The sequence below is a fragment of the Squalius cephalus genome (genome assembly GCF_949319135.1).
Source record: "Squalius cephalus genome assembly, chromosome: 11".
NCBI lineage: Eukaryota > Metazoa > Chordata > Actinopteri > Cypriniformes > Leuciscidae > Squalius > Squalius cephalus.
The window spans coordinates 6,417,381-6,442,814 of NC_137132.1; the positions used below are offsets into that span (position 1 = coordinate 6,417,381).

General features: G+C 36.6%; 2 protein-coding genes across 2 annotated transcripts; both read right to left on the minus strand.

Annotated features, from left to right (window-relative positions):
* Positions 1–545: 545 nt before the first annotated feature.
* Positions 546–5,247, minus strand: LOC307167616 (uncharacterized protein). Its single transcript, XM_079886864.1, has 3 exons — positions 5,002–5,247; positions 2,134–2,382; positions 546–1,880 (listed from the first exon to the last, which is right to left on the minus strand). Exons 2-3 carry the CDS (start codon positions 2,216–2,218, stop codon positions 862–864), a joined length of 1,104 nt encoding a protein of 367 aa, XP_079742990.1. The 5' UTR covers positions 2,219–2,382; positions 5,002–5,247; the 3' UTR covers positions 546–861.
* Positions 5,248–6,789: 1,542 nt separating this feature from the next.
* On the minus strand, positions 6,790–12,792 carry LOC307167611 (uncharacterized protein). Its single transcript, XM_079886855.1, has 3 exons — positions 12,547–12,792; positions 9,079–9,327; positions 6,790–8,828 (listed from the first exon to the last, which is right to left on the minus strand). Exons 2-3 carry the CDS (start codon positions 9,161–9,163, stop codon positions 7,795–7,797), a joined length of 1,119 nt encoding a protein of 372 aa, XP_079742981.1. The 5' UTR covers positions 9,164–9,327; positions 12,547–12,792; the 3' UTR covers positions 6,790–7,794.
* Between the last annotated feature and the right edge of the window lie 12,642 nt (positions 12,793–25,434).

The window sequence follows — 25,434 nt, forward strand, 5'->3', positions numbered from 1 at the left end:
AATTAGACTGACAGTGGAGAACTGGGTCACAGGACACGCAGCACCAGCAGAAGGCGGGTGAGGCATTACATCCACAAATAAAAGGAGAGAAGAGGGAAGGAATGTATATAAAATAAAAGTAATATACAGATGCATCACCCATGTAGGCTGCACAGTAGGTGGCGGTAATACTCCTTAGGAGTGAGCGACCAGTAACAAGAAGAACTGGGTCACAGAACTAAACCAAAAACACCATGAAACATGAGAGACAGATCATACATGTAACACCAGCGGTTTAGTCAAACATTTTCTGAAAAGACACGGTAGCTTTATATCAGGGTTCACCAATCTCGGTCCTGGAGGGCCGCTGTCCTGCAGAGTTTAGCTCCAACCAGCTCCAACACACCTGTTTGAAAGTTTCTAGTATGCCTAGTGAGACCTTGATTAGCTGGTTCAGGTGTGTTTAATTGGGGTTGGAGCTAAACTCTGCAGGACAGCGGCCCTCCAGGACCGAGATTGGTGAACCTTGCTTTATATGATGAACAGAATGAAATTAGGCTCTCAGATTTAATAAAAAAATATATTTTTATTTGTGTTTTGAATAAGTCTTACAGATTTGGAATGACATGAGGGTGAGTAATTAATGACAGAATGTTTGGGTGAACTAAACCTTTAAGTCTTTCTAGTTAACCAAGCTTTTCACCAAATTAACAACATTAATCTGATATAGTGCTTTTATGAAAACTCCAAATTTGATCTCAGTTTACTTTAATGTATTTGACAAGAAAATGAATGAAAATAAATTGATCACATTAAAAAAAAATTTATATGAGTGTGAAGGCTTGATAAATGTTTAAAACTCTTCTCATACTGAGTACAGTATTACGGCTTTTCTCCAGTATGAATTCGCTCATGTAGTTTCAGGTGTTCAGAATGAGTGAAACTCTTGTCACAAGATGAGCACTTGTAAGGTTTTTCTCCAGTATGAGTTATTTGGTGCCGTTTCAGATTGCCAGCTCTAGTAAACCTTTTCCCACAGTCACAACACACATGATCTTTCACTCCATTATGTGTTTTCCGGTGCAGTTTAAATCCTTTCATCCGTGAAAAACTCTTTCCACAGAGAGAACACACATGAGGCCTCTCATCTGAATGAACGATCAAGTGACTTTTCAGATGTTTTGACAAAATGAACTTTGCTCCACACTGATCACAGTTAAATGACTTTTCCCCAGAGTGAACGCGCAGATGATCTTTTAAACTTTTTGAATCTCTGAAACTTCTCTCACACTCAGTACAGTGGTACGGTTTCTCTCCAGTATGAACTCGCTCATGTAGTTTCAGGTTTTCAGACCGAGCAAAACTCTTGTCACAATAGGAGCACTTGTAAGGTTTTTCTCCAGTATGAATTCTTTGGTGCATTTTCAGATGACTAGATGCAATAAAGCTCTTCCCACAGTCACAGCACACATGATCTTTCACTTCATCATGTGTTTTCTGGTGCTGTTTAAAATTGCCCTGACTTGAAAAACTCTTTCCACAGAGAGAACACACATAAGGCCTCTCATCTGAATGACCTTGGAGGTGTGTTTTTAGATTTGATGACGACTTAAAACCTTTACCACACTGATCACACTTTAATGGTTTTTCTACAGAGTGACTGCGCCGATGATGACAGAGACCTGATGCATGAGAAAAACTCTTTCCACACTGAGTACATGTATACGGTTTCTCTCCAGTGTGAATTCTCATGTGTTTTTTAAGGTCTCCGTTATTTTGGAAACTATTTCCACACTGAGAGCAGGAGTGCAGCTTTTTGGCTTTTGTTCCTTGAGTTTGTAAGTCACAGTGTTTATTCACGTCATTTAGTTTCTGTCTTTGCTCCATCACTTCCATCTGGACTAAAATAAACATATTAAGCAGTTAGAATCAGTTCAATGAGGTTAAATGTGAAAATTAACACTTAGAAAGCAGGAAACAAGACACCTATCTGTATATAGTACATCTAATGTGCAAAGTTCGGTTCTGTCATTCACTTGTTATTGCGATTAAAACTGGGTTATGATCATTTAGATGTATTTCTCTATCATTTGTCATCCATATTTCAGAGCTACTAAAGCAGTCAACAATGAAGAATCAAGAATGGACACCAACCTATTTGTTCCTCAGTATCTTCATGTTTTATTCTGGATGGTTCTGGATCACTCATGTCTTCAATCTCCTCTTTAATAAACTCCATCTTTAACAGTCACACAGATTTCAGCTGCTACTCCTGGAGTTTGTCCTTCTCTTATAGGATGATGGGAATATTCCCAGTATTGATTGGTGAATTGTTGTGTGAGGGGCTTCACTGCAGGTGTGAACTGTGATCACTGTGTGATACTGACGCCCACAGGACCAGATCTGGAAAAATCAAAGATAAGTTACTGAATTTATACAGTAAACACAAATACTGTGCTATATCCTATAGTTCAAATATAGAGCATTTTGATGGTTACATATTAGTAGCATATAAAACAACTGTAGGTTGATATTTTTTATGTAACCCTGGATATAATAAGGATGAAAGAGGGCACAGGCTCTATTATTCAATTAATATCTAAACCATCGATTAAGGGACAGAGAATGATGCACAAAAGGAAATAATCTAATCCTTGACCATCAAAATGTGGATAACAAGTACTATACAAAATTATGATTATTTAAATGTATTCCAGAATACTTTATCAAATATTGCCATTAACAGTTGAACTAAAGCTTTCTTATTTGGTGAATTGTTGTTAGGGACACCAGATCTGCCAAATTCGAGGTTACTGAGTTTATACTGAAATACTGTAATCTTTACACTTCTTAAATTAAATGACCATGTGTGCTTGATTTAAGAAATATAGATAATTTTGATATGGTTATATATTAGTAGCATTTAAAACGGCTCTATACTATAGACGGTTTCAACGGCAACAACATAAACAACCGTTACTGCGCATGTGCACGTTTGTGGCCCAAACTTAACTTCTGGTAGGCTTCCGCAAATAATCAAAAACAATAGAGGCTGCGTTATGTTTCGTATGCGTTATCATCTTTCATTTTAATTGTGCAACAGTATCTGAATGAGGACATGATTGTCAGCGATGCCGGTGTAAATCAGTAGTGAGATCTTAATGAAGAGCTGCGCGCTGCTCAAGTGACCTAACGTTATACTGCCAGAGGAATAATCAGAATACACTATGAATTGAATGTTTTTATTGCTTCAGAATGTTTATTACAATCTCCCATTTATGTCTACAATAGGGCAGAGTGGGGGAAAACATTAACGCTTGTTCGGGACAAGTGGATTTTTTGAAGGGGCAAGTGAAAGTGAATTTTAATTGCCCGACAGGACAATTAACCAGATTAAAACGTCAATAACAAAAAATAACTAGGATTCACCAAAACGCAATGATTATGTATTCACTTAGTATAAGTGGTGATTGATAGTGAATATGTAGCCTACTGGCGGTAACGTTGTGTTGAGGCTCGCACAGCCTCATAAGGAGAAATCAAATAAATGAGCAAAGCACACACACAGAAACTCAGTTAAAATACTGTGGTAAAAAAAAATCATGTTGAGAGTTTATATTTATAACATATGATACAGTTTAGCAACATCACACGAGCAAGATTTCTGAACACCATCACGATTCAAAATGTGACACTGATTTCAGTTAGGGTAATATTAACTAACGTACATTTTAGACACAAGACTTTTTTTTGTTCTATTTCAGCAGCGAAAATAGTTCCAAACAAAGATCACAGCAGAACCATAAGGCATCTCACAGGAACACTCAAACGTGTTTTCATTACTGAATGATTCAGTGTTTTGAACTAATCGTTTGAATAAATAACTCACTCATTAAAACGTTCACCTGCCGCCACCTACTGGTGGTTTAGTTTCATGTTAAAAAATATTATTCTTTCCAACATTTCTTATTTGTAATTCAAAAAAATATTTGAAACAATCTCATAACATTATTTAATGCAGTTGTATTTTTTCAGTGTAAATTATTTAATTTGACAAGTAACAGTCCTATAGTGTCTTATTATTCTAATTTTATTTATTTATCAAATAAAAAAAATTAAATGAAAGATGAAGCATATATTTAAAACGATTAGGGAAAAATGCCATTTATAAAGGTTAAAATATCCTCAATATGCCGATTTAAATATATCAAGCTGACTGAACACTGATGAGAATATTGCTTTAGAATAAATTATAGGCTATTTACAACAAAATCTTTTTTTTTCCGGACAAGCAGTTTTTTTTACTCGGACAAGTGAATGACCGATTTACTTGTCCGAAAGTCTAGAGTAGATTTTCTGGTAACAAGCAAACCAAATTACAAGTAGCCTACATTACATTAGAAGACACAATATATAAACTTTCAAGCCGATTTAAGTAAGATACTTCTTGTTATTACTGTTGAAAACTTGGTAAATATAAACTGATTAAATTAAATGTACTCATGTTTTAACTGTTTTACTAATGTTTTAATTAGTTTTATCAATACAGTTTACTATCAATACAGTTTCGCGACTATGACGTGAATTTTAGGATCACAACATTGTGTGTAGCCGATACTTTCTATGACTTTCTCTATGTTACATGTAAAATTTAAATATGTAATGTCATAATTATAATGTTTTGAGAGTTTACTTATGTAATTGTTGCATTAGGCTATAAATTAATAAACATTTATTGATAAGAACTATTTCATGTCTTTTCATTTACAGTAGAGACTAGCAGAAATCAGTATCATGCAACTCCTAATATATAAATATATAAAAATATGTGTGTGTGTGTGTGTGTGTGTTTGCGGAAGCAGCTGGATTGTGGTCAGTTTTTACCCCTGAAGGCTCTCTCTATGTTGTGTAATTTGATCTGGTCACGTGAAACACATGATCAGCGTGAAACTCAACACTGAGTTAGCTGTATGTTACACTAAGAACAATGTACATTTAGGAAACACAAACATCAATTCTTACATGATAAATATAACATCTCTGACCTGCAGACTGGAAATATACGACATCCAGAGAAAATATTCCACATTTGTCTTTCATTCACGATCGTTAACAGCGTCACTTTCAGTTTCAACTGGTGTAAGTATCAGCGCTCGTCTTTCGCGCGTTTCTTTCTTTTCACGTGTTCGATTGTTACATTCATTTTAGCGTCAAAAGAGACAACAAAAAGAAAAAGAGAAGAGAGAAAACAAAACTACAGAGGCTCTCGCACTTCTCTCTTCTGCCCATGCTCAGTGCGCGCGGTGTCATTTTTCTTAAAGGGGCCACATTCAGTAAATCACATCTCCGCTCTGTTATGGACCAAACCCACTATTATAATAATGAATAATGCACAATAATAATATACATATTTAATATATGGATTCAACAATATATTCACCTTCACTCGATTACAGTTACAGTATTGTTTTTCTACATGTCTCACTTATTATGTAATTGCAGTCTAATTATAGTGTCTCCTTTTGAATACATGCAGATATACATGGCGAGGCCAGAAACTTTAAAGTGAGCGGATCTTGGTGAATTAAGTTGGACCTCAATGTTAAATGTGATTTATTGTCAGCCAACAGTTTCATGAAAACAACAAAATCCATTTATAAATAAAATAGCCAGTTAACAGAATATGAACAAAACACGATGGTAAATAATCATAGGAGGTGTGTGTGTAAGACTGGACAAGAGTTCTCACTCAAACCACTGCCAGCTGAAGCTTTTGATTGCTTTTAGAGAGAAAAACTGCTCATTACTGCTGGTCTAGGATCAGTTTTCTACATAATAATAGCATATTGGTGGTTGCCTCAACCTGTTGACACACTAATGACCCCACCATAATTAATGAGGTGACAACATGGTACTAGACCTTATTCAGAGCAGCGCTATAACAGGTATGAAAGCGAGGCTGTGAAGGATAGACTTACCGTGTTTTAAATGGCATCCGATGTAAAAAGCTTTATAAAACTCCTAGATTACTGTTAGGGGATAATACAGTTAAAGACCCAGACCCAGAACCAGATATGATGAATGAAGACCAGGAGTCAAGAGTGCAGTCAATTAAAGAATGCATCAACAAAATACTTGACATATGCATTCACAACCTTGTAACTATGTTATTGTACTTTAATACATAAAGTAAAACATTCTTTCCATTTTTTTATTTGGGCGATCTAGAAATCCCGGCCGGACGCATTTCTGTAGGTCCAAAAAGAGGACATGTCCGGGAAAAAGAGGACGTATGGTCACCCTACTGTAACCAAGAATACTAACACACACACAGACACACAGCTTCTTCAAGGTTGGATTTGGTCAGGCTCCAACTATAAGCAGGAGACTCAAAACATTAAGATAACATATTCTTTCTCTCAAGGAGAGGACACTTTATATCTAACTGTAAAGTAAAGGCTTTAATAAGAAACGGTCACTCTAACTAAAGTTTTCAGCAACTCCAGTGACCATAGCTGTCACGGTACCCTAGAAAAGCAGATGCATGTATTGACAAATTAGTCCATAATTTATTTCTGGAAGCCGGGCTCAATGAGCAAGCACTGTACCTCTCAGATATTTCCTACAGACGTTTAAAGAATACATGAAAGAATATTTTTGATAATCACACTCATATAATATAGAGGAAAAATATTGATTATTCATTAATAACTTGATTGTAAACCATATATGTAAATCTCTAAAAAGGATATAGCTATACTAAAGAGACAAGGGATTCCAGATTTTCCACTTAAAAGCAATGGTGTTGGCTTATGAATAATAATAATAATAATAATAATAAGTTTTATTTATATAGCGCCTTTTCAGGGCTCAAGGACGCTTTACAATGAACAAACAACAATAATGGCAAAGGACAATGATAACAAACATAACAACAGTAGGTAGATGAGAGTAAAAGTACAGTAAAGGAGAATTATGTAGACTGTGCAACATACAGCAGAATACAATCGGACACAACGAAATGTAATACAACTTAAGAATGGTAATATTCAGAAAATAGGTGAGTTTTGAGCATAGTTTTAAATTCAGAAATAGTATTAACACAACTGAGTGATCGGGGGAGAGAGTTTAAACAGTGTAAACATGATAATTAAAACCATGACAGTGAAAGATCTGACAAAGAGGTATTATGTAAATTATGAATAATAATGGCCCAAGAACGGATCCCTGGGGGGCACCTTGCTTCATGGGGACAGTAAGTGAGTAAAAATCTTGTACTGAAATGTAAAATTGTCCGTCAGAGAGATAGGAAGAGAACCAAGAAAGAGCAGCACCAGAAATACCCACATCCAAAAGGCGAGAAATGAGTAGTTCATGGGAGACAGTATCAAAGGCAGAGCTGAGGTCGAGCAGCAGGAGTATAGACAGAGAACCAGAGGGCTCAAATTAGGCTTTCATCAAAAAGATCTTCATTTGTGTTTTGAAGATGAATGAAAATCTTACAGGTTTGGAACGTCATGAGGTTGAGTAATTAATGACAGAATTCATTTTTGGGTGAACTATCCCTTTAAGTCTTTTTAAAAATGAATCTAGATGATATAGTGCTTTTATGAAAATCTCCATATTTTATCTCAGTTTACTTTAATGTATTTGACATGAAAACGAATGTTGATCTCATTAAATATTTTGTCATATGAGGGTGAAGGTTGATAAACGTTTAAAACTCTTCTCACACTGAGTACAGTATTATGGCTTTTCTCCAGTATGAATTCGCTTGTGTGATTTCAGATTTCCAGACTGAGTGAAAAAATATTTTCACAATATTTCTCTTTTCATACTTTCTCCAGTATGAATTCTTTGGTGCCGTTTCAGATGGTCAGCTCTAGTAAAGCTCTTCCCACATTTAAAGCACACATGATCTTTCACTCCATTATGTGTTTTCTGGTGCAGTTTAAAACCTTTCAGCCGTGAAAAACTCTTTCCACAGAGAGAACACGCATAAGGCCTCTCATCTGAATGAACTATCAGGTGACTTTTCAGATGTTTTGACAAAATAAACTTTGCTCCACACTGTTCACAGATAAATGGCTTTTCTCCAGAGTGAACGTGCAGATGTTCTTTTAAACTTTTTGCATCTTTGAAACTCTTCTCACATTGAGTACAGTGGTACGGCTTCTCTCCAGTATGAACTCGCTCATGTAGTTTCAGGTATCCAGACCGAGCAAAACTCTTGTCACAAGATGAGCACTTGTAAGGTTTTTCTCCAGTATGAATTCTTTGGTGCTGTTTCAGATGACTAGATATAGCAAAGCTCTTTCCACAGTCAAAGCACACATGATCTTTCACTTCATCATGTGTTGTCTGGTGCAGTTTAAAACTGTTCAGTCGTGAAAAAGTCTTTCCACAGAGAGAACACACATAAGGCCTCTCATCTGAATGAACTATCAGGTGTTGCGAAAGATTTGATGACGAATTAAAACCTTTACCACACTGATCACAGTTAAATGTTTTTTCTCCAGAGTGAATGTGCAGATGAACACTGAGATTTGATGCTTGAGAAAAACTCTTTCCACAATGAGGGCATGTATACAGTTTCTCTCCAGTGTGAATTCTCATGTGTGTCTTAAGGCTTCCTTTTTGTCTGAAACTCTTTCCACACTGAGTGCATGTATACGGTTTCTCTCCAGTGTGAATTCTTTCGTGTTTTTTAAGGTCTCCATTATTTTGGAAACTATTTCCACACTGAGAGCAGGAGTGCAGCTTTTTGGCTTTTGTTCCTTGAGTTTGTAAGTCACAGTGTTTCTTCACGTCATTTAGTTTCTGTCTTTGCTCCTTCACTTCCATCTGGTCTAAAATAAACGTATTAATCAGTTAGAATCAGTTCAATGAGGTTAAATGTGAGAATTAAAAACACTTAGCAAGCAGAAAGCGAGACACCTGTCTGTATAATGTATCTTTGAAAGGTCAGTTCTGTCATTCACTTGTTATTGCGATTAAAACTGGGTTATGATAATTTACATGCATTTTTCTATCATTTGTCATCCATATTTCAGAGCTACCAAAGCAGTCAACAATGAAGAATCAAGAATGGACACCAACCTATTTGTTCCTCAGTATCTTCATGTTTTATTCTGGATGGTTCTGGATCACTCATGTCTTCAATCTCCTCTGTAATAAACTCCATCTTTAACAGTCACACAGATTTCAGCTGCTACTCCTGGAGTTTGTCCTTCTCTTGTAGGATGATGGGAATATTCCCAGTATTTATTGGTGAATTGTTGTGTGAGGGGCTTCACTGCAGGTGTGAACTGTGATCACTGTGTGATACTGACGCCCACAGGACCAGATCTGAAAAAATCAAAGATAAGTTACTGAACTTATATTGGATTACTTTATACAGTAAACACATATGGTGTTTTTAATGTAGTTCAAATATAGAGCATTTTGATGGTTACATTTTAGTAGCATATAAAACAACTGTAAGTTGATCATTTTTAAGTAACCCAGGATATAATAAGGATGAAACGTGGCACAGGTTATATTATAATATTCAATTAATATCTAAAATAATCAGAAATATAACATAAGACGACAGAAATCAACCATCAATAAAGGGACTGAGAATGATGCACAAAAGGAAATAATATAACACTTGACCATCAAAATGTGGATAACAAGTACTACACAATATTATGATAATTTAAGAATATTCTTTTTTCAGAATAATTTAGCATAATTATATTGCTCATTATGTAATTTAATTTATCATATATTGCAATTATAGGTTGAACTAAAGCTTTCTTAATTGGTGAATTGTTGTGAGGGACACCAGATCTGCCAAATTCAAGGTTACTGAGTTTATACTGAAATACATTAATAATTACACTTCTTAAATTAAATGACCATATGTGCTTGATTTAAAGGGGTCATAGACTGGATTATTTTATTATTATTTAAGGGGCGTGTCTGCTGAGAGACTTCAGTGTAAACGCCCACTGCTGTGATTGGCTGACATGTTTGCAAATGAAATAGCTAGTAATGTGGAACTCTCTCTAAAAAACGGTGCTAATTAGCAAATCCAGGTGATTGGAACAATAGCTACAGAGGAGGACTTTTACTTTCTGAACCTGGACTTTACACCTCTGGCTTTCACCAAATACCAATGCAAACACGATGTAAATACAGTAAGAGCTTCGTTGTACTGTACATTGTAACAGCGTCATGATTTTGTGATGATTGATTTCAACGAGTTTTGGCAAGTGTCCAGATAAACTTGCGCTGTTTGATTGACAGCTTGGGCAATTGAAAGGGAGGGTTCTTTGATCACTTTCTTTATTTTAATTTAATCACAGTTTAAATAAGATTATTTTCATCCTACTAAGAGAAACGATGTGAAGTTGATTGTTTAGTCACTGGCTTGATTTACTGATTCATAAAAAGTATTGAACAATATTTTGAGAGATAATCTGTCTGAACTTGAATAATTACATCAGAAATCACTGATCACAGATCAGGCATTAGAATAAACATGACTGCTTACATGTTTGTGGCGAAGCTGGCAGATCCACATCGTAAAAGTCTGTTTGCAAAGCCTGCGCCGAAATTTACCAAATAATCCACAGTGAAATACAAACAAATAATGCACTGCTGAGACATTCACATTGTTGGGGGAAAACCCCCACTATCCTAGCATTAGGATTGTTTGGAAGGTAATGGTATTGATCCTGTATCTCTCTTTTCTCGTTCTCATGTCACTGTTCACTAATGGCGCTTTTCCACTGCATGGTACGGCTCGGTTCGTCTCGACTCGGCGTGGAACGATTCGGCTCGCTTCGCTTTTCCACTGCATGGTACGACTCGACTTGGTAAGGCACGGTTCGGTTCGCTTTAGCTCGGTTGCTTTTCCACTGCAGTTAGTACCGCTTCAAAGTGGGTTGGACTGATCGTTATAGTTGCCGCCTCTACTCCGCTCCTCGGCAACCAACGAGAGGAATGTCTGCACCTCGTCCACTGACCACGATTCAGCCATTTCTTTTAAGTTTTTAACTTTTTTTTTCAAGCAAATACTTTAAAAACAGGTGCTACAGCGTTGGCTGTTGTCTACTGGCTATTTTAATCTAGCGGGTTTAGTGTCTGGTGTCACAAATTCTGTCTGACCAATCAGTGATCTGCAGTGTTTTCACGTCACATTTTAGTATCGGTACGGTACGCTTGGAACTAGGGGTGCAACGGTACAGATAGCCCACGGTACGGTCCGTACTTCGGTTTTTGGGCCACGGTCTCGGTTCGGTTTCGGTACATGTTTTGTGCAGAAAGAGACTGCTATTTCATCCCAAAAATATGTTTTATTTTTCTTATGAGCATAAACAGAATGTCACAGTAGGAAGAACATCAATGTATGGAATAAATTAACACTCTAGTCTGTACTGAACAACACTAAGTAATACAACCTCTTCAACTATCACTTATATGAAATACAAAATGTAAACAAACACACTTCAAAATATTCAAGTGGATCCCAATTCCAAACCTTGATAACTGGTATATGAAGTGATCAATGTGAAAGAAAAAGTGCACTTTTACCTTTAACAAACATAAATTAGCTTGTGCTTTGAATAAAAAAAAGCAGAGCAAAATAATATAATAAAAAAATACTGCATTCAGGATACAAAGTGCAATGTTATTTACTCATCCACTATTGAGAGATTCTTGTGCAAGAAGATGAGTCTATCAACACTGTCTGGTGCCAGGCGAGACCGGTTGGCACTAACGATGTCCCCAGCAGTGGAGAAAATTCTCAACTTTTCAGAATGCCGCAAGCGCACCGTAGGTCACGTGACAAGAACCAACCAGAGCGCAGCTGATGGTTGCTTTAGCAACGACAGACGCCTCCGGAGCGCAACCGCCCTAGCGCTTTGGAAAAAGGAGAACGCGGCGCGCCTAGCGTTTTCTACGCGTTTTTAGGCGCGATATGTGAACGGCGCCTAAAGCAAAAACTAAAAGGATCAGCGCGAACACCGTACCATGCAGTGGAAAAGCGCCATAACGCTCCAGTGGGCGGGGCCAAAGCTGCCCTGTGACGTCACACGTCTCCACTTTTTAGATCCTGTCTTTTGCTGGCCTTGGTTTTAATAAAAGCAGTTTTTGGAATAACAAGAAAGTTTTGAGTTTTGAAACTTGCTGGGTATTTTTATAGTATAACGAACTCTTACCTGTCAAAGGATCAAGGAACATTTTAATTCTCAGTCTATGACCCCTTTAAGAAATATAACGTTAGATCATTTTGATATGGTTATAGCAGCAGTTAAAACGGCTCTATGAAGGTTGTTCATTTTTGTGTGACTCCAGATTTTATAAGGATGAAACAAGTCACATGTTAAATTATTTAATTCATATATGAATTAAACAGGAATCTAACCAAGATAACTGAAATCATACACAATATGCCTATACAGACTGAATAGAGGCTGATCAAACTAATGATTTAATTCTCTGTACGTTACACTAAGAACAATGTACATATAGGCAACACAAACATTATAACATGATCAATATAACATCTCTGACCTGCAGACTGGAAATATACGACATCCAGAGAAAATATTCCACATTTGTCCTTCATTCACGATCGTTAACAGCGTCACTTTCAGCTTCAACTGGTGAAAGTTTTCAGCGCTCGTCTCGACTCTCGCACTTCTCTCTTTTTACGTGTTCGACTGTTGCATTCATTTTAGCGTCAAAGGAGACAACAAAAATAAAAAGAGAGAAGAAAGAAAACAAAACCATAAAGAGGCTCTCGCACTTCTCTCTTCTGCGCATGCTCAGTGCGCGCGGTGTCATATTTCTTAAAGGGGAAGCATTCGGTAAATCACATCTCTGCTCTGTTATGGACCAATCCACTATTATAATAATTAATAATGCTTAAAAATGCACTATATATATATATATCTATATCTATATATATATATATATATATGGTGGTTGACATATTTGGCTAAAAAAAAGTTAAAAAAAAAAAAAAATCTCAAATGTAAATCATGGAACTCATTGGATTATATTCTACCAACTCTTATATTTCCAAATATATATGTGGTCTTGTAGATTTTGTCCTGAAATTTACATTTATTCACTAGTTTACTGTTTTAGTGACTAAAAATGTCATATGGTGTGACTTGAATGTTATTGTGTATTAAATTAAAAAGGGGTATAACGTGATAATGTAAGTCAATTTATCCTGGTTCTTTATCAGTACTATATAAAAGTATAGCATTTCTTATGTGCAAATATGTTACATTTTGCATTATTTTACTTTATCATCACTCATAGAAAGATGTTTACTTGTAATCTTTCAATATACTTCAAATTAATTTGGGAATACCTTGTTATAAAAGTACCAAAATGCTTGTAACCTTTGCTGGCACTATGATTAATAACCAAAAAGTCTAAATTTCTTTCAAAATTCTGAATGTCACACCAAATGACATGGTGTCACGCCATATGATGTCACACCACACAACAATCTGTATGCAAAAATCTGTATAAGATGCATTTAACAAACAACCAAACTTAGTTTGACAAGTGAATCATTGTTTCAGTTACAGCAAAAATCACAAAATTGTTTAAAACACAGAGTTCTACTCAAAGAAGCAAAGAATCATATGTGTATAACACATTCATTAATCCACTTACTGTATTCATTTGATGTTGCACTTTTTATTTTAATCTGCTGAATATTAACTACATGAATTCTAATAATCTTTAGTAAATCATTGAACTTTTTTTTTTCTATTTAATGCATAAATTCATTTCAAAATGAGGATGAGTAAAACAATGACCGAACAGCAAGCTGATGTATCATTTCCTTGTTCTTTCTGTATCCGCATTATCTCGCCATCTACTGAAATTTACCTCAAACTGAATAAATAAATAAATAAATAAATAAAGGGAAACATTTGAGTGACAAAATGCTGTAGTTTAACATGGATTCAGCTTGAAAATTGGATAGTAGGGATTCACCAAATTGAGTTGGTGTATAGATATTAAATGTGTGAATAATATAGTATCAAAATGTGTTAAAAGGACGAAATATTCAATAAACTTAACTATTAGTTATAAAATATGTATCTAAGAGCATTATTTATGTATTTAAATGCAGTTCATATCATATAGTATGACAAAATAATCATATGGTGTGACAAGAAAACCCTGTCACACCTTATGATTTTGTGTCACATCATATGAGGTTTCATGTACTTAGCATGACATTAAGCAATGTGCTTTTATGCTAACATGCTAAAACCATGCCAACTAAAATATGACAATAAAGTTTTAAAGGTAATATTGACTGAAAAGTAATTTCATTTGGGCATTTTTGTGTAAAATGTGTCACACCAAAAGACAGTGCAAAAGGGAACTGAAGCAGGAGTGCAGGATATACTTAATTTTTTTTTTAAAACATGAAGAGGGAAAAAACACATTGTAACTTTCAGTGTCCTTCTGAGGTGTTGTTATTCCTCCTGAGGTGTTGTTATTCCTCCTGAAAGGAGGAGGACCCCCACTCCCCAAAGGTCTCCAAACAATTGCACGTTTAAAAAAAGGAATATGGCGTCACACCTTATGATATCCATTTTTGGGACAAAATGTTTTAGTTAAGGGTGGCTTCAAAATATTATGCCTGAACTTTTAGTCAAGCAGACTCACAAGTAGACGTCTGGGATATCAATATAATTGAATAAACAGAAAATGAATTAATTTTCTTGTTTTTATTCAAAATCAAAATTTGTGAAATGTGCTTGGGACAGTCGCGCCATATGAGCTTATTCTGGTTTGGCTGAGAATTGTGAAAAAATGGAAGATTAAACCCATGAATGCTCTGTATGTTCATATAAAACAGCACTTTCTGAACAATATCATCACAGTTTTTGATATATTTTTCTATAATTTACTTAACATTGACACATTGGACCAAAAAAAGGCCATGTCATGTCAACCACCCATATATGGATTCAACAATATATTCACCTTTACTCGATTACAGTTACAGTATTGATTTTCTACATGTCTCTCTTATTATGTAATTGCAGGGTCTTCTTTTGAATATATGAATAAGATATACAGCAGTGGCGAGGCCAGAAACTTTAAAGTGCGCGGATCTTGGTGAATTAAGTTGGACCTCAATGTTAAATGTGATTTATTGTCAGCCAACAGTTTCATGAAAACAACAAAATCCATTGATAAATAAAACTGCCAGTTAACAGAATATGAACAAAACACGAAGGTAAATAATCATAGGAGGTGTGTAAGACTTGACAAGACTTCTCACTCAAACCACTGCCAGCTGAAGCTTTTGATTGCTTTTAGAGAGAAAAGCTGCTCATAACTGCTGGTCTAGGATCAGTTTTCTCCATAATAATAGCATAATGGCGATTGCCTCAACCTGTTGACACTAATGACCCCACCATAATTAATGAGGTGAAAACAGGGAACTAGACCGTATTCAGAGCAGCGCCATGACAGGAATGAAAGCGAGGCTGTGAAGGATAGACTTACCGACGTTAACTTGTTTTAAATGGCATCCACTGTAAAAAGCTTTATAAAACTCCTAGATTACTGTAAGGGGATAATACAGTTAAAGACACAGAACCAGATATGATGAATGAAGACCCGGAGTCAAGAGTGCAGTCAAATGAAGAAAAGTTTTAATGAAGATAGTTTGTATTTTTATCAGGCAGAAGGAGTTCATAGGCCGCTCTGTTACAGTTACAAAAATCACAGCAATTATACCCTTCACAAAGGTCTAAGCTACATCCTTGCTTCAGGTTAAATGATTCTGATTGGCTAAGAAATACATAAACATAGTACATTTCCACATAAGGACTGATAGACTGAAGCATTTCTCCATCGATTATGCAGCTGACACTCGGACCCTGAATTTAGGCACGTCGTGGCCTTCCAAGTCGCAGATCTGCGTTGCTGGGCGCCAACATGTCATTACCACATACTCCTTGAAGAAAGAGTCTGGATCATCAGTGAGGTAGATGATCAGGCCTTTCAGGATACACTCTCTCCTGATGTTTATGTTGTCACACTACAGCAGGGGGAAAATCAAGACTGAAATTAGCCAAATGCAGCAAGCTGTACAATAACTAGACAAAACAGAATACGTTGCATGCATTTCTACTAACAGAGTCTGTGATCTATCTATGTGTTTTATCTTTTTGCCCCTTCACTCCTCCGTTGCTCTTGAAGATCTGCATCAGTTTATCTGAAAAGTGGTCCAGCTGTGATAGGAACGTTGATTGCAGTGACTTAGTAGTGATCCAAATGAAGAAGAAAAAAAAAAAAAAAAAAAAAAAAAAAAAAAAGTTTTGTTTATTCTTCTTACTACGAAAATAACCTAATAATGACTAAAATAAAACACTACTGTAATAGCAATTTTTTATCTCACTGGGAAAAAACAGCATCAACAGGTGTAAGAAACATTCAAGAGGCAAAATTGTAATAAAGAGAAAAGGCTTTATTCTCTGAGGATTCTTTTCACAGACCGCAGCCACCCAGCCATGAAAAACAGACAATCCCAAAAACATAATAAAACTGAGACATTTTATACAGGTTTCTAACATCTTGACCACACCTACTTAGTTTTCTGTAACTTTCCAAAAGATACCCCCTATCTTCAACTGGCCTGGACTGGTTTCTTAATGAAATCAACCAGTTTAAATGAATGAACACAAGAATAATGAATTTTTCATTAACATCTCCCCCCTGTTTATCATTCTCTGATAACCAACAAAATAATAAAAATTCATTTCTATTTTCTAAAATTAATCAAACCCATTTTACTATTGAATCCCCAAGAATACAATCACTTCAAGTCTTTACATCATGGTTATACCCTTCATATTTGATTTTCGTATACCTGATCACTCTTCTTTAAACTTGCAGGAAAAGAAAGGATTAAAAGTGAAATAAGCTTAGGCTGTTTTTGTAAGGATAGGCCCTTAATCTTGTAGCAAGCAAGTAAAGGTTTTATTCTGAAACCGGGCTAGACGAATTAGCACTGTAATTGCATCCCCACAACTATAGGTGGACCCTCAGTCATTTCAGCATAAATAAGAAAAATTGAAGTTATATTTAGTTGGAAAAACATCATTAATTCAATAAAAACCCAAAAGAAAAACCAAGTACAGAGTAAATATAAAGTAAATAGAAAATCTTTCATGTTTCAAACCCTGTCCTTGTATGCCACCTCGTAACACGGATGGCTACTGTTTTTAACCCTCTTTACACATTATCATCGTCCTTAGAAAGAAAGAATTTAGAAAGTAAGAAAATCGGAAAATGAAAAAACACCCCACAATTTACCACGTTACTGTAGCTTCCGCTACTTCCACCATCTGCCTAATTTTGTCCATCCTTGGGATAAATTGAACAGACATTCCAGTACTCGTATTCACCCATGAATAACAAAATTATCAGAATAACACATACAATCATAACTCCTATACATTCAGCCTTTCCCATTAATCCACGCCCATCCACATATTTCCTAACCATATTTTGTTAACCTTTTAATTCAATCGGGCAATAGTTTTACTTAGTAAGCTCTATTTAATACCCTATTTAATCAAATCTAACCAGAAGAGTTTTATGATTTTATCCATTCTATCCAATTTGGTTGTTAAAAATTAACTCTTACTTTTCCATTGCAGACCGACTGTCTTTTTTTTGTTTATGACCGTACTTCACATCATTCAATAGATTTGATAGTTTTCCTGAAAACATTTGCACCAATCAAATCATTAGATCTATATCAATACTAAGCCCTAGTTTGATTTAATCAAATAAAATCATCAACATCATCACAAAACAAATTATTCTGCTAAACTTAAACCATTAGTTGGTCCACATCCTCCTCCAGGTGTGTTGACCATCTCGTTCGCCCCATGGACGTTCCGTCTTCACCAATATGACACTTTGCGTGCCGTAGAGAGGATTTTCCATCGCTGGCAAGGGAGGGTACATTACTAGCACGTCCTTGACCCCTCACTGTCCTTCGCGTCGGCGCGTGGGGTTGCTGAGGTTGGTTGGTGTAGTCTAAGGTCAGAGGCGTGGACCCAGGTGTCACCCTCTCCAACCATTTTCTGATCATTACAAGATTTTTCCTTTTTTGTTATTGACCGCTTGTCTGGCCGGTCGTCCCTTTTGGTGTGACCTGTTGAATCAACAGCCTGAAACATATTGTCACCAGATAATTTTGCTCACTGAATAGCACTCAGGGTCCTTGTTTTCCCTGAAACACACTCAACCCACTTTGCTCATGTCAACAAAACAATATTTATACATTTGGAACAGAATCAGTTCTGTTTGACACAATCCATCCTGTCATTCTGCAAAAGGAAAGTTTTAATTTATGCGCTGCGCAAGGTGTGGCATTTCATTCTGCCCTGTATCAAAAGTCTGCATGCTCTGTAAGGAAAAACAAAATGTCGAGGTTATTGTCAGATAGTAAAGTACACATAGTTTCTTTTGTCTGCTGTGCTGCCGCGTCCTTCGCTGCCGAATCTGCACACTTACAGACAGCAATTTTGTTAAGGAGAAAAATGACTTCTTACAGGGCTTCTACCCAGTTAAACGCAGTGTCCTCCCAACATTTATTGTTCCACCTGTACGATGGCTTTTAGCAAATTTGAACCCCTTGGTATGGCAATTGTTACCATCCCCCTTTTGATGCATGATACAACTCGTGCATCAATTTAACATAAACGTGTTTGGGTAAACAAAGTTTTCAACACTAACCCAACTGTTGTCCTTCAACCAAATTTCCCCCCAGACATCTTTCTCTGCCTCTGAAACAAAACATTACGTAAGCCACAATCTCATCTTCTTATCTAATAATTTGAAGGGCACCGGTCCTGAGTCTCACCGCTTTTCAGGCCTGTTATTTGGTCTCTTAAGTCAGTCATCTACAAACATTTTCCAATGTCAAAGTAATCAATTGTTTCTATCAGGTCAGGTCGTCGTGTACAGACTTGGTCAGTATCAGTCAAACAACATTCTCTCTCTGTCCACAATAATCTACAGAGCTTGATGACCAAAGTTCTTTCAAATTTGTCATTTGCCTTAACCCATCTGTAATGATAAAACTCATTCCAGAGGTTAATGACACAATATACACACTATGGGGACAGAATAGCTTCCCTAAACTAACACATACCAAACATGAATCAACACTTATAAAACATACAATGCTGTCACCATCCAACACACACACATACCCAGTGGTGTAGTGGTAAAAAAAGAGGTGGGTAAACTATAAATTCTGGTGGACCACGACGTGGTCACCCGGTAAGTGGGCCACTGCCTACGGTGTATGTGTGTCCTGATGACATCGCTATAGGCTATCATTTGATAGTACTACCAAGGGTATCACTGGTTGTTTCCTCATCATAGGTCACACAATCACTTTTCAATTCATACATTAATCTAAGTTCTTGTTAAAGAGACTAATATGGTTGAAATCTATAAAGTTTACTAAATGAAAAAAACAGAGAAAACTAAAATATTTAAGAGAGGGAGGCTTATATCCAGGGCTTCCAATGCAATGCACTTGTGCATAATGATTAGGGACTTGGGATTATTTTCATAGTCAATTAATCTGTTGAATATTTCCTCAATTAATTGATTAGTTGTTTGGTCTATCAGAAAAATGTGGATCAGTGTTTCCCTGTAGAGGGAAAAGTCTTTAAAGGGAAAGTTCACCCAAAAATGAAAATTCTGTCATCATTTACTCTCCCTCAAGTTGTTCCAAACCTGTATGATTTCCTTTCTTCTGCTGAACACAAAAGAAGATATTTTAAAGAAGGTTGGTAATTAAACAGTTACTGGTCCCCATTGACATCCATAGTATTTTTTTTCCTACTATGGAAGTCAATGGGGTCCATCAGTCGTTTGGTTACCGACTTTCTTCAAAATATCTTCTTTTGTGTTCAGCAGAGGAAAGGAAATCATACAGGTTTGGAACAACTTGAGGGAGAGTAAATGATGACAATTTTCATTTTTGGGTGAACTATCCCTTTAACCTGGTGCAGGCTTGATTCCCTCTGAATCTCTTGTAGAGTTGGGTTTCGACATGCTCCCTACATTAAACCAGCTGCCTGTAATGAATAAAAAAAAAATCCTGTTGCGGCTGCGATCAAGTTTCATTCTCGCTTGTTTAGTAACTTCACGAGCGTGTGTTTTCTGCTACGTGTGTGCGCTATTCTCTTTGTTCCGCGCGTGTGTGTGTCGGCGCGCTGCGCTCTCTGCTCAATGTTCTGCTCCGTGTTTGCGCTGCGCGTTCTGCTCTGTCGTTAACGGCCCAAATGCTCGAATCATGTACCGATCGGCGATCACGCACTGGAAAAGCAAAGTCCGCTCAAATAACGTGAAATTTAGAGGTGGATAAACGCAATGTAGAAGTGGATAAACGCACTTTGGAGGTGGGCAAACGCTATTTCCGAATTTTGGGAGGTGCGTAAACGGCGTTTACGTGCGTTTAGCCTCCACTACATCCCTGCACATACCTGACTATGAACCGCTCATATTCTCATGTTCATATCTTTGGTTCTAACTCTAAACATATTTAAATTTTAAATAAGATTTTAAACTTCTCATTTTCCTGTAGCTTTTATCTAATTTTACATGGTCTCTTTACCGGTTTCAAAGCACATTTGTTCATTATTAATTTTCTCTTAGAAAAGTCAGCTGGGTTGTTTTGATTTATTATCATTATTTTGCTTCAGCTTGCTTTAGCATGCCGATAACAGAAAGACTGACAGAATACCATCCGTTCCTTCACTCAAGCAGTCTCTCTCACTATAAACAAATAATCTTTTCAACAGCCTCCTAAGACTGTAATTTAGACAAAATCTAATAATAAATTAATTTCAATAACCTTTGACCATTAACCTTTATCCAGACTTTTCTTGAATCTACAAAAGCTGTCTTCACCTTTAGCCACCACCACGTCTAATGACCTTCAGGATTTAAAACTTACCAAACATATCTTACAGACATATTATTTCAATATCAACTTCTATAATATTTTCCCTTGCCCATAAGGCAACCAACATCATGTTCCTGATAAAAATTAAGTTTTGTTACTGTCTCCCCAACAAATAATGACAATCACCTCACGGTCTCAGCTGGCTCTTGAAAGCCCATTCCCATCAGCTCTTTATCTATAATCTTCAACAGGGTGTTGTCCCCTGGCATGGTTGCAAACACTTGTCACAATGAAAAACAAGTCATCCAATGAACGCGGTTTCTGTTGAGTGGTATGGAGGAACTCACATTTTCTGGGTCAGACTGCCGTAACTCCTCACAGCTCCATCTCCCCTTAATGATTTAAGGATGCTGCTGGCCTCACAGTCATCCGTTCCACTCTCATACCTTTCTCACATAAAACACCTCCCTTCACTATTGGGCAGGTGCCCAGTGGCGGCGAAGCCCTGTCTTAGGTTGTCCCCCTCTGGCCATCGGAGAATCTTACCCGTCTTTGGGTCGACACCTCATGCACACTGGTAACCGCTCTTTCCCACCACGAAATCAGTTTTCCCCAACAGACTCAGTTGTTTTCTGGAGCTTAGGAAAGGCACATTCAAGAGTCACCAGAGCACTCTGGGCTGCCTAATAGTGTTAACACAGGGAGACAGGTTAATAACAACAGTATTTAATCACCTAAATCTTTTAAACATCTTCAAATCAGCAAAAATCGCAATACTGAGATTATACTCAGTGAATTTAGTCATCACAACCGTCTATTCAGTGTACTGTTACATCTGTAGCCGGAGCCATCAGCCCTGTTTCATGGTGGAGGCTAAAATCAGACAAAGAAGTTACTGGTCCTAGACTAGTCAAAAATTCAGTTTTACTTTTTAAAACATTTACAAATTTCCCTTTAAATGTATGAAATCTGAACTGCCTTGTAGCATGATTTCCTTTAACATCCATGTCTATGGTTTTCAACTAAAACAATGTGCCTTACACAGGCTCAAACAACAGCTTTCAGCTGACATTGAATGAGAGAGACTCTGAAGCATTCAGGACTGGTACACTGTACTCTCATAAACTTCTAAAATCAAACTTTATCTACCATCTCTTAACTCTAGCCCAGCAGTAAGGCATCCTTGCCAGAATTTACATGTATTTTCAAACAACCATATTTTACATTTGTCTTTTGCCCACATCAGGGAATTTAGACATTACATTACAAATTTCCTCTCAGATCTTGTCTGTCGCACTGGCCGTTTCAGCCACAGCACACACCAGATTCTGATAAGCAAACTGTTTCAGCCAATCACAAGCTTATCTTTTGAAAGCAAAACATCAGCTCTTAGTTCTTTCATGGTCAACACTATTCCTCCACGTTCAAAACACTAACAGTTATCTGTTTGTTTAATCAGATGCCTTTCTACACATTTTACATTTAGCAACTGTTAATCCCGTAACACTGCCTCTGCTTATTTTATCTTAAAGAAAGAATAATAATTATTCTAGTTCTTAATAACGTTTCGCATTTCATATCAATTTTAGTTGTCAGGTTCTCAATTACCATAATTTAATACCTGACTTCAGTGTTTTCTCTTGGAGTTTATCAATCTTCTTTTAGGATTCACACTAACTTTTGAGGCTGCCCTCTCAGTTTGTGATACATTTTATTTTCAAGTTGTGATAGAACTCATTAGATTTGTCTCTCTATATCATCTAAAACCTTATCAAAGCGTTTCATTCAAAACACAATCATCCTTTTAGTTACCAGTACTTTTAAAATATTTTGCAACTCATTTGTTGGAGTCATTATTATCTGTAATTTTACATCAACCTGTATTATAATTTCCATCAGGAAAAACATTCTATCCTTCCCTATCTTCTTTAGTTCAACAAACTACTGTCTGTTCACAGTTTTACACACATGCTGAACACGACTACAACAACCTTTTTGTTAAACAATTATCCGTTTCTCAATTTCTTGCATGCATTTCTAGCCGTAATTTTTCATTTGACACAAAATAGGTGTGTAAAAACGATCTGGTTTACTGTTAGATGACCCCATTTTGGCTGAGTTCCTCTTTTCTGGATTTCACAATTCGACACGTGTCTTACAGAATCTGTCAAACGTCTTCGACAGACCCGATCTTTTACCCCGAGATCGGACGGGCGTCAGCTTGTAATTACGCTCCACTCAAAGTTCTCTCACCTGCGCTTTTTGTCCATTTATGTGTTGAAAATAATCTCTTTCTGTTGCAAGCTCCTTGCATGAGCACACATGACACTGGAATGTTGTTAATTCTTCTGGCTTTGGAGTTTCCTGTTTAGCATGTCTTTTGTACGTGTGATTAAGAAGCTTACTCCTTGTACTAAACATGCATGGGCAATATGTGTATTGACATGGATAGCTAAAACTGCCCCTAAAACACACACATGAGTCTGCCTAAAATGCTGCAGCAACAAATACCTGCTAGCTAGTTTCGATGGACATTCTTTGCACAGCCACATTCACAATCCTAAAAAGGATTCTCACTTCTCCTCACTCGGTCATGTTCATCAAACTGTGAAAGAGAAGATGTTGATTAGGAGTGGGAACCAGTACTCATATGAAAATATGGTTCTATTTTACCCAACTCGTTCACTTAATATGACACACTTTACAATTATCTCAAGTAATTAAATTGATTTTAAAATAATTTAAAATGTTTACATGGTACAATTGTCTGTACCATAAATATTCAACCCAGTCTCATGAAAATGCCTATCTATAGCACGCGTTGTGTTTTATCGTGCAATTGATACGCAAAAATGACTTTTTACGTGCATATGTACGCGCTGTAAACCCCTTGGTTAGGTTTAGTGGTGTGGGGTACGTGCATATTATACGCCGTCAAAGTGTGTATCATATGCACTTTTTTTTTTGCTTTTTACGTCTCATGTTTTAATATATTTTATGTTGTCAAATGATTGAAAATTTAGAATTTTGAATACTTTTAATATTTTTTAAGAGATTAACTACTTAACTGTGGTTGTGAATGTTGATGACCAACTTTAAAAAAGAAAAATACAATATTTAGATCTGGGTTATCATGAAAGGTTACCTTCATCAGTGAAGTTTGACTGAAATTAACTGGGGTACTATACAGTAAAAAGTACTACACTAGGAACAAACAAGCACCAGTATGTTTTTGTGCATTACTTTGCATGCATTTAGGGAACGGCCTAACATAGACTTGAACACAGGGTCCTGGGCAAATTGGTTTAGTGTTTAAATATCTCATGTATCACATTAAGAAAATATAAAGTTGGAGAGCAAGACCGGTCAACAAATTAAAGGAGAACTCCGGTCAATTTTAACATTGAGCTCATTTTTTTGGAAATTTGGAGTGCTGTCAATACAGAGAACAACGACAAAAATCGGTGTTGCCTACACCGTGTTATCCTCTTTTTAAAATTTGCACCCTGTTGACTTCAATAGAGCAAGATTTAAAGATTGTCGAGTTCACGCGCAAAGGTTTAGTACCAATGATCACTCGCGTGAACTCGACAATCGATTACTATGGACTTCGACCGAAAACAGGATGTAAATACAGGTATGTGCGCTGGCTGAAATAACATCATTTTTATTCATATCTTTAACATCTACTGCAGTCAGATTCACCCGTGTTCACTCTGAAGGAATCACTCACATTAGCTGTGCACTTGTAATGACACATCAAGGATGTTAAGAGGCTAAAAGCAGGTTTAAATCTTGCCCCATTGAAGTCAACAGGGTGCAAATTTTAAAAAGAGGATAACACGGTGTAGGCAACACCGATTTTTGTCGTTGTTCTCTGTATTGACAGCACTCCAAATGTACAAAAAAATTAGCTCAATGTTAAAATTGACCGGAGTTCTCCTTTAATGTGGATATAGAGACACTGTTTTTTCCACAATGTTTCCAAAACTCATTTGTTTGACCTTCGTAAGCCTGACGAACTTAGAGTGGTTAAAATGTACAGAATACATAGATTGATAATTTCAGCAAATGTGCATTTTATAGCATTTATCAAATAGCGTGTTTACTGCAAAAACAGACGACTATCATCCATTCTGTCACATTTTTCAGGTGTTCTGATGTAACCCGTCTGTCACTTGCTTTGATTTACGATGGGCAGCTCAGCTGCGATGTGACCGTGTTCCCCTCTGTCCCACGCACATGCATACAGCATGCTGTAAATAGGTAGTTTACATGATAAAAGTAATCTTAAAATGGGATGTACGTTACATCCCATCTAGTTTTAATCATTTAAACAGGCCTTTGAAGTTTGGGCAAAAACTATGTTTTTGTGTATTTGCTCTGCTCTCTGGCTGCGCTGTCACATTCGTTCTACGTCACAGCGCTTCCTGCGCTACGTCCTACGTCATACGCCAGCATCCATCTCC